At 38.4% G+C, this 10,605-nt stretch overlaps 1 protein-coding gene across 1 annotated transcript in view; it reads left to right on the top strand.

Moving 5' to 3' along the window:
* Positions 1–10,526, top strand: part of Med14 (mediator complex subunit 14) — a 108,044-nt gene extending 97,518 nt beyond the window's left edge. Inside the window, 5 exon segments of the mRNA XM_013026762.1 lie at positions 1,223–1,402; positions 1,497–1,604; positions 6,085–6,210; positions 6,551–6,743; positions 9,836–10,526. Coding sequence (XP_012882216.1) covers positions 1,223–1,402; positions 1,497–1,604; positions 6,085–6,210; positions 6,551–6,743; positions 9,836–9,909 — 681 coding nt within the window. The 3' untranslated portion in view covers positions 9,910–10,526.
* The last annotated feature ends 79 nt before the right edge of the window (positions 10,527–10,605 follow it).

Here is a 10,605-nt window from a genome sequence, read left to right as displayed (position 1 = left end):
ATAAGAAATGTACTCATTATCTTGCCCATGTAATTGTAACCCCTCTGTACAGTATTTTCACAATAAAAAAGAAAATAAATAAAAATTAAAATTAAATAAAAAAGAGAGTCTCACGGACTTTCCTCCCCAGGCTGGCTTTGAACCACAATTCTCAGATCTCAGCCTCCTGAGTAGCTAGGATTATAGGAGTGAGCCACTGGTGCCTGGCTCTGTACCTTTTTGATTATAGTAGTAATAATATTTTGATATAGTAGTAATAATATCTACCCAACTGATAACAATTGTTGGAATTTGAAATATTTTATGTAAAGTCTTTACCATAATGTTTTGGCATTCAATACATGTTCATTACTTATAACTATAGTTATTAGGAAGTGTACTCATTATCTTACTCATGTAATTGTAACCCTCTGTATAGTATCTTTACAATAAAAAATTTAAAAAAATGGGCTGGGAAGGTGGCTCAGTGGTAGAGCGCTTGCCTTGCATGCCTGAGGCCCTGGGTTCAATTCCTTAGCACCACATAAGCAAAAAAAGAAAAAAGCCAGAAGTGGCGCTGTGGCTCAAGTGCTAGAGTGCTAGCCTTGAGCTGAAGAGCTGAGGGACAGTGCTCAGGCCCAGAGTTCAGGCCCCACAACCGGACCAAAAAAAAAAAATTAAAAAAAAATTAAAAAAAAAAAGAAGTAAACTGTTACCCCAGAAGTCATTCCTAGTGAAAACTTCTTTCAGCCTTAGAGAAATAAAGTATTATAAGACAAAAAAACTATTGTTATTATTAGTATCTCTCTATATATTAATGAGGTGATCAAAATGGTTAATGTTTATAATATCCATTTCATCATTGGCCTGAAGCCATTTTGCAACCTTTATATCCAGATGTGAAAAAAATATATAAAAGTTTTTAAAAATTGTCTTAGTAATGTGTTTCATTATGGTATATTATATTATATATAATTTGATGACATTACTTCTTCTTTACCCTCTTTTGCCCTCCACAAAAAAATTTAAGTTTTAAAATAAGTTGAATAAATTAGCATTCAAACCTGGTAAATTGTCAGACCTATGATGTAGTTTGAGCTCTGCTACTCAGTCCATGTATGTGTTCAGCCCTTTGAACCTCATTTTGTCATCTGTATACGCTTAGTTGTTTTTGTTTTTGCATTAGTATTTCATTTTCTTTCTGTCTAAAGTGCTAATTTGAGGCATCCTTCTTAATTTGCAGCTGCAGTTGATAAATTCCAATGAACCTGGAGTAATTATGTTTAAGACTGATGCGCTGAAATGCAGAGTAGCCCTTAGTCCCAAAACCAACCAGACCCTTCAGCTAAAAGTGACACCTGAAAATGCAGGACAGTGGAAACCTGATGAACTTCAAGTTTTAGAGAAATTCTTCGAAACAAGAGTATGTGTTTAAATAATGCACAATTTTACTATGATTAATAAGGCAACAAAGTCAAGATAGAATGAAAAGTAACTTGCTTTATTTATCCCCATAGGTTGCCGGACCACCATTTAAAGCCAATACATTAATAGCCTTCACCAAGCTATTAGGAGCACCTACACACATCCTCAGAGACTGTGTACATATTATGAAGCTAGAACTGGTAAGTGACAGAACTTGTCTAGCGAGGTCTATTTAAGAAGGGGGCAGTGTCGGGCTGGGAAGGTGGCTCAGTGGTAGAGCCCTTGCCTTGCATGCCTGAGGCCATGGGTTCGATTCCTCAGCACCACATAAGCAAAAAGAAAAAAGCCAGAAGTGGCGCTGTGGCTCAAGTGGTAGAGCGCTAGCTTTGAGCTGAAGAGCTGAGGGACAGCGCTCAGGCCCAGAGTTCAGGCCCCACGACTGGACCCCCCCCAAAAAAAGAAGGGGGCAGTGTTTGTTAGTTTTCATTTATTTATATGCGTTCTTTCATTTTTTCTTTAAAATTCTTAATTTTTTTTTAGTTTCCTTTTTTATTGTTATAAAGGTGATATACAGAGGGGCTACAGACATAAGTCAGGTACAGAGAACATTTATTTTTGGACAATGTCACCCTTTCTTTCACTCTCCCAGTTTTTCCCTCCTGTCCCACCCACAAGTTGTATAGTTCATTTTTCAAAATTCTTAGTTAACTTAAATTGTATTTAGTTTTGACACAGTTGGCGCATTAAGTTGTTGTGTCGACATATCAAAACAAGACAATACAGTGAGGAATTCACCATACATTCCTGTCCAGCCATACTGTAAGCTGAGTCCACAGTGGTTTGCCTGTCTTTGCAGAGGTAGTCTACTTAAAAAAGCCAATTCATCTCTCTCCTACAGTCTTTAAGTGAAATAATAACACTAAGCATCGTATTTTGTACTTTATTCCTCCTGTTTCTGTTTTGAAATTTGCCTGTGCATCTGTACAAATTTGTGTATTACAAAAGTTTTTCTGGTTCTCCACCTTCATGGTCCATGAAGCCATATCTCCTAAGAGCTGTGAAGACTAAAGTGTTGAGACACCACAGATGCTGCCTTTAGTACACTAGATATCTCCTCTCGATGGGCTTTAATTTTTAAAGCATCTTTTAAAAAGAGTTGATATTTTTGTGCCAGTACTAGGGCTTGAACTCAGGGCCTAGGCACTTAGCTTTTTTGCTCAAGGCTGGTACTGTAATACTTGAGCCATAGCTATACTTCCTCTTAAATTTGTTTTTCAAGGATTTTTGTTCTTTTTTCTAGAGCTCCATCTGTATTTGCATTTGTTTTCTAGTGCCAGAACAAATGAACACAAAGTGGTTTAAAACAATAGTCTCTTCTCCCAGCACTCTGGAGGATAGTAGTTCTAAGTCAAGGTGTTGGTAGGGTCATGGCCTCTCTGAAGGATCTAGTGGGGACAGTATGTTCAATGTCTTTATCTTCTCTGCTGATAGTGCCAACAATCCTTGGTGTCTCTTGGCATGTATGCCCGTCATTCCAATCTGTGCCTCCCAGTCCTTTCCCTCTTACATAGGTTAGAAGCCATATTTGATACTACAAAGAGCCATAGGAAAGAGCCTTTTATGGCTGTGCCAATTTATCTGTGGGATCCAATTCTAGAATGACTTGATATATCAAAACACCATTCAAAGATACAGCTATATGGATATATAGATATAGATATGTTGATATAGTTATTCAATAGATATATTGTTCTCCATAGACTCTGGTTTGTATCCCATTAGCAATTTGTGACAGTATCTGTCATTCCTGGGGCTTAAACTCAGGGCCTGGGCACTGTCCCTGAGTTTCTTTTGCTCAAGGCTAGCATTCTACCACTTGAGCCACAGCACCACTTCTGGCCTTTTCTGTTTATGTGGTACTGAAGAATCAAACTGAAGGCTTCATGCATGCTAGGAAAGCACTCTACCACTAAGCCACCTTCCCAGACCTTGTCAATAGCTTTATCAGTCTTTCTTTTACTAATTTATAAGTACTCTGTATACCAGAGAAGTAAGCCCCTTGGAAGTTTATTTATTTATTGGCAGTTCTGGGAATGGAACCCAGGGCCTTGTGCATGCTAGGCAAGTGCTCTACCACCAAGCTATATCCCAAGCCCACTTTTGAACTATTTTTTCCTAGTTGTACATTTTTACTGCACTAGATATTCCTTATAATAATATAGAAATAAGCCGGGCGCTGGTGGCTCACGCCTGTAATCCTAGCTACTCAGGAGGCTGAGATCTGAGGATCGAGGTTCAAAGCCAGCCCGGGCAGGAGAGACCGTGAGACTCCTATCTCCAACAAACCACCAGAAAACCGGAAGTGGCGTAGTAGCTCAAGTGGTAGAGCGCTCGCCTTGAGCTGAAGAGCTGAGGGACAGCACTCAGGCCTAGAGTTCAAGCCCCACAATGGACAAAAAATAAAAAAGAAAAGAAATAATCCAGATAATAGCTGATTGAATTATTTTCAATCTGACAATAATCCTTTCACTTTAATAATATTTCTATTATTAATTGTGATTGCTCAATCTTTTCATTGGTGCTTTACTGCTAGTATTGGGGAAGCAGTGGTTTTTATTTGCTAATTATCCCAACATTTGGCTTTTGATCTGATAGCCTATTAGCGAACATTTATGTCTGAAAGAAATCTGTTTTTAGCTGGGTACCAGTGGCTCACACCTATAATCTTAGATACTCAGGCTGAGATCTGAGGATTCCAGTTCACAAATTTCTTTTTGTTTCTTTTTTGTTGTTGTTGGTCATTGGACTTGACTTTTGGTTTTTTGTTGTTTATTTGAGATAAGAGTCTCATGGACTTTCCTGCCCGGGCTGGCTTTGAACAGTGATCCTCAGATCTCAGCCTCCTGAGTAGTTGGGATTACAGACAGGAGCCACTGGTGCCTGGCCTGTTTTTCTTTCTTTATTTTTTGGTCGGTTGTGGGGCATGAACTCTGGGCCTGGACATTGTCCCTGAGCTCTTCAGCTCAAGGCTAGCACTCTACCACTTGAGCCACAGTGCCACTTCCGGCTTTTTCTGCTTATGTGGTGCTGAGGAATCAAACCTAGGGCTTCATGCATGCAAAGCAAGCACTCAAAAACTGAGCAACCTTCCCAGCCCCCTGTTTTTCTTTTTTAAGAAAAAAATAGAAGTACTCCTATAAAAAAAATACCAGTGACTATAATTAAAAATCATAAACATTGTTTGGGCTAGTTTGTTTAGGGAATGAGTTAGAAATAATACTTTAAATGGATAACCAGTCAAGAAGGGCCTTGATTTGCAGCCAGCCTCCATGCTCCCAGCCCATGGCCAAGAGCCATGAAGACAGGCACTGTCATTCTATGTGCCTTGAAAGCAGCTTCTGCTGTGTGACTTCATGGAGGAGCTATTGCCACTCTGGATCCTGCTGTCTGGGCCAAGCACCTCAGGCCAGCCCACAAATGACAGGGAACCTGGGAGAGCCTTCACCTTTATCCAGCAAATGCAACAAGGCAGAGACTTAGGCAGCAAGGAGCATGAGGGTCAAGGCCTGGACTTAGGGGAGCCCTTGAAGTTAAACTGTTCTGTGGGCTGGAGGAGGAGTAGGTGGGGGATGGTGGCAGTGCAGCACAATAAAGAATTTGGCAGCATAATACATACTGCTACTGGAGGAATCATCTACCAAATCTGGTAGATGTTGAAGATGTAAAGGAAGACACTTTTAGGCAAGAATATAGTGATTGAGATTGACATGGAGACCTGACAAAGTTGCTGAAGATAAGCGATTCACTGAATTCGAGGACACACGTCCCAAGTGAAGTCATGTATTCTTAAAGTAGGGAAAGTATTTTTTTTTTCCATGCTTGACATGATACTGTTTCCAAACCTGAAAAATAAGAAAAGTTGTTTTGAGGATAAATGCCTGTAGTTACTACTGAACCTCCCAACAGAGATTTTTCAGGCTGTAATAGAGTTGTAGGTGAGGTATTTTATACATGCATTTTTAACAACAACAACAAAAGTTTTGTTTAGGTTCTGACTTTGAAGATAAATGAACTTATTTTTTAAAAAATCTGGCAGCTTTAGAAATAGGTAGACATACTCAACTCTTCCTGTCTGCAGCAGAAAGTTCATTTGTGGGTACATGAAATGAATATTACTTTCTATAACTGATATAAAGTATTTTCTAGCACATTTTCATCCTGGTTACAGAGCTGACTTGGAATGTGTATGCACACCTAAAACAAAAGCTAATATTGTTTTAAATTTTATAAAGGTAAAACCAGTGAGCATTTCAGTTTGGCTCCCATGTATAATTTCCAGTATTAATGGAATTAAGAAGAGTGAGAAATGGCCTGCTCTTTTCTAAAATAAAATGGAAGAAGTTGGTCAGAGGATCAGTGTTTGAATTTTTGAGTTGCTATGAGGGCATTTTCATAAATTATTTATTACTTTACACCTGCAAATACTATATATATATATATATATATACTCACAAAAATATTTCTTTTGAATAAATCCAGATTACCAACTCTATGTTCTATGAAAAATTGGACCTAAAATGAAATGCTAACTTTTTTAAACTCCTCTACTAGAATATGATTTGAAACATTGATATATGACCTTGTTGTGATTTTTCTTTCTCTTTTTTTTTTCCAAAACAGTTTCCTGACCAGGCAACACAGCTAAAATGGAATGTTCAGTTTTGCCTGACGATCCCTCCCAGCGCACCGCCAATTGCACCTCCTGGGACACCTGCTGTAGTGCTGAAATCCAAAATGCTGTTCTTTGTAAGTATCACCAGCCATCTGTGTGTGTGCAGAGCTTCCAAGGAAGAAGCCATGTGGGGGTAATGGAGCCACTTTGGATAACTGGATACATTGCCCATTGCTGCCATGATAGGCCCAGGCTTCTGAAGTAGCAGTTGAGACTTTATGGAGTCTTCATTGCTTTCCAAAGTATTTATAGAAGTGTACTGACCTAGTGAATAACTAACCATCATATTCAGTTGTTTGTCACATTTCATTTCCTTTTGCTTGATGTGTCTTATAGTAAATGATATAGTACCTTTGACAAATTTAGACAAATGTTTTATTTTCTGTTTTTTTTATTCTCTTTGTGTGTCTGCAGCTTCAACTAACTCAGAAAACATCAGTCCCTCCCCAAGAACCTGTTAGTATTATAGTTCCAATCATTTATGACATGGCTTCAGGTACAACCCAGCAGGCAGACATTCCCAGACAGCAGAACTCTTCTGTTGCTGCTCCCATGATGGTCAGCAACATTCTAAAGAGGTTTGCAGAGATGAACCCACCACGACAAGGTACATGACCAGTAGACGGTATTTTATTGCATATGTTATTAAAAAAATTCTTTCGAGAGACACCTCCTTCTCTCCTCCTCTCCTACTTCCCCCTTCCAGCCACTCTACCCCTCGACCCCAGTACTAGCTTGTTGCTGTGGCCCTCCTAATGTCTGCCTGTCGCTTTCTTCCTTTCTCACTGGTTTTTTTTTTTTATTTTCGTCCATTTCTCTGCTGCCTGGACTTTTTATTTTCCTTGGTGATTTATTATTGGGACTGACCCAGTTGCTAATGCCAGAAGCTTGTATTTATAGCACACATTGCCACAAAAGCCCTAGGTTAGGATGATAGACTTTTCCATGGCTGTGAATTCCTGCCCTGCCATCAATACCTGCCACTCTGTACATCACAAACTTGAAATGCATGTTGGTTTCTCATATTTCATGGTTCAATCATGACTAAAATATTGTCATGAAAAGTTCTGTATCTTCTAAATGTTTTGTGAAGAATAAAAGCTGATACAAATGGCACCACTGCTTTTTGGGCTTCTTATATAAGTATCAGGCGGGTGCAAGTGAACCTTTTCACCAAGTGCACAAGGAAGCTCTCAAACTGAACACATAAGGAAACCAGCGTGTTTCTAGGTAGAACAACAAAGTCCTTTCCATGCTGTACTTGCTACATGAAACGTAACTCCCGGCAGTGCTAAATTTGGGGTTACAACACAGTAAAGCTTGGCAAAGAGAACTTTTCTTCCATTTTGCTTGTTTCTAATTGAAGCCATTTTAATTTTTAATGTTGCTTATTTCTAATGCTAAGAAAGTCCTCTTTACCTCTATAGAATAGCTTGTTAACAGAATTATGCTTAATGATGGAAAGTTGTTCTCTGAAACATTTGTAGGTACCACAGTGTTATAAAGTGTTAGGAGAATAATCATGAGAGAATGATCTTTTTAGCTGTTTGTTCCCCTGTATTGTATGTAGAGGAGTTCTCAGTGTCTAAGGAACCCACTGGGCAGTAGAGAAGAGTATGCATCTTTTGTTGTAATACTTCTACTTCTTACAATTTCCTGCTTTCATCCTTTGACTTTTCTCTTCTTTCAGCTAAAAATAGGTCCTCAAGAATCAAAGTCTAAAGCTATCACAATTCTCAAGGTAGCAGTCCAGTAGAACTTTGATAATAAATGACCATTCCTTCACAAACAAGTGACTTATCATTATCTTATGTGTTTTTTATGTATTATGTCTTGTGGAATTTAAAATTAAAAGAAAAATGTTTTGATCCTATTGGGATCAAGCAAGCTTTTCTACTTATCAGTGAAAGTGTTAAATATATATGTATGTATATGTGTTATATACATATATATATCTTTCGTTTAAGAAATTGGTGAAATATTTTGGGAGTGTTTTCTTTTTCCTTTATCCTCACCCCCACCCCCTTTGGCTGGGCAAACCTTTGGAATTCCTTTCCACTCTGTGCCTTATTTTTCTAGTGGTTGGAGAGAAGTTTGTCAGTAATTTGTACAGCATCCCTGCACATCCTGCCCTTTTCTAGTAAGCCATGAGATACATGAGGTCTTTAGTTCTCCCACTTTTAGCTACTATACTGTCTATGCTCTAGTACAACAGATCCAGCTTTTGGTTTATAATATTGAAATCTTTGTAGTATTTACAAAGCAAAGGGGAAGTTGAGAAGGATGAATCATCAGTCCCCTCAACACATTGTATTTTGGGGTTGTTGATAATGTCATACTTCAACTTCCCCCCCTCACACCTGTCACTTCTCCCCCAGTAAAGTACTTTTAAGGAGCAAAAGCCAACACAGGCATGTTATCACACACCTGTAATCCCAGCACTTGGGAGGCTGAGATAGGAGAATCTCGAGTGTGTGTGTGTGTGTGTGTGAGAGAGAGAGAGAGAAGAGAGAGAGTGCGCCAATCCTGGGACTTTAACTCCAGGCCTGGGTGCTGTCCCTGAGCTTTTTCACTCAAGGCTAGCACTCTACCACTTTGTTTTTGGGTGGCTAATTAGAGATAAGAGTCTCACGAATATTCCTGTCCAGTCTGGCTTTGAACAGCAGTCCTCAGATCCCAGCCTTCTCAGTAGCTAGGATTACAGGCATGAGCTACCTACCAGCACCTGGCTTGAGTTCTAATTTTGTACTCAGTTGATTTTAATTTAGTTTTAATGTTGAATTACAGAATTTGACCATTTCCTTAAAATTTAGAAGAAATCTCCAGTAGATGTCAGTATATACTGTCTTGTATAACTAACTGCCAATAGCCACATGTGGCTATTTAAGTCAATTAAAGTAAACACAATTTTTTAATTTAATTCTAAATTCCATTTCATAGTTAGACTAGCTGTGTTACAAGTGCTCAATAGCCACAGTATACATACATACACATTTCCATCATCACAGAGAATTCTACTGGATGGTGCTATATGAAACATTTTAATCTGGTTGGTAATGCAATATTAGAAGGATACCACACAAAGTTGTAATTAATAGTACATGAAGATAAATTAGATCTTTTCGTTAGATTCAAAATATATAAGTAACCTTAAACGTTTAACATAAAGTCCAACTTTTGCAGGTGGCTGGTGGCTTACACCTGTAATCCTAGCTACTCAGGAGGCTGAGATCTGAGGATCATGGTTCAAAGCCAGCCTGGGCAGGAAAATCTGTGAGACTCTTATCCCCAATAAATTACTCAGAAAAAAGCCGGAAGTGGTGTTGTGGCTCAAGTGGTAGACTGCTACCCTCGAGCACAAAGAAGGTTAACGACAGAGCCCAGGCCCAGAGTTCAAGCCTCAGGAATGGGGGAAAGGAGGGGATGAGCAACTTTTAAAGCTTATCCACTACAACATTATTTCTATATAACTGTAGGCATATCCAAATTTGAACCCAACTGGAACTTAACCAATATGTCCTTCTGAGGAAAAACAACCCAAATCAAATATAACCTTTTTATATCACACCAGAATTTAATCTTCTATAATCTTTAAAGTTCTAACTAATTTCAGATTTAATTTCCCCTTCCCTCCACCGGTGTGTTAACATCATCTTTCCTGTATTGCGAATAGCTAATGACCATTTTTCTCTGTTGCAGGTGAATGCACAATATTTGCAGCTGTTCGTGATTTAATGGCTAATCTTACACTGCCCCCTGGTGGGCGTCCGTAGACACTATTGTTTTTAAACCCAGAAGGCTGACAAATGTGACAAAACAACAAAAAAAAAATGAATTCAGCCTTCACTTTTAAAAAGGAAAAGGACTTTTTTTTTTAACTTTAAGAGCTAAATATTCTAAACTGGCAAAATTTTTCAGGGTGCACTTCTTTCATCAAAAAAGATCATCAATTTTTTTGTATAGTGAACTTGTATAGTGTGGTTAAATGGGACACATTTCAAACTAGGGTAATACATCAGTGTCCACTTGCCAGTAATAGATTTAATATTCTGTTTTATACTATAAAGATATGAAAATGCCAAACTTGTTTATTTAATTGTCTCCTTATGTTTTGGGTGTAATAGTCCTTTTTTTATTTTTATTTTTGTTTTTTAAGGCAGGTCTGTCATTTTTGAATACTGTAAAACTGTGACAAACTTTATATTGGAGCTGTATTTTAATATGACCGCTTTGAATCCTTACACAAAAATGTTCTGGGAGTCATTATAAACACATCCCAAAGAAGCAATATTTAATAAAGCTAGGTGAAAAAAGTGACACTCACTTGTGTGTGTATAATAAGCTCTCTAGGATTTTTTTTTTTTTGGTCGGTCGTGGGGATTGAACTCTGGGCCTGGGCACTGTCCCTGAGCTCTTCAGCTCAAGGCTAGAGCTCTACTACTTGAGCCCCAGTGCCACTTCCGGTTTTC

This window comes from Dipodomys ordii, unplaced genomic scaffold (assembly GCF_000151885.1).
Source record: "Dipodomys ordii isolate 6190 unplaced genomic scaffold, Dord_2.0 Scaffold96, whole genome shotgun sequence".
NCBI classification, from domain to species: Eukaryota; Metazoa; Chordata; class Mammalia; order Rodentia; family Heteromyidae; genus Dipodomys; species Dipodomys ordii.
The sequence above is the reverse complement of the archived record's forward strand: the minus strand, read 5'-3'. Positions and strand labels throughout refer to the sequence as shown.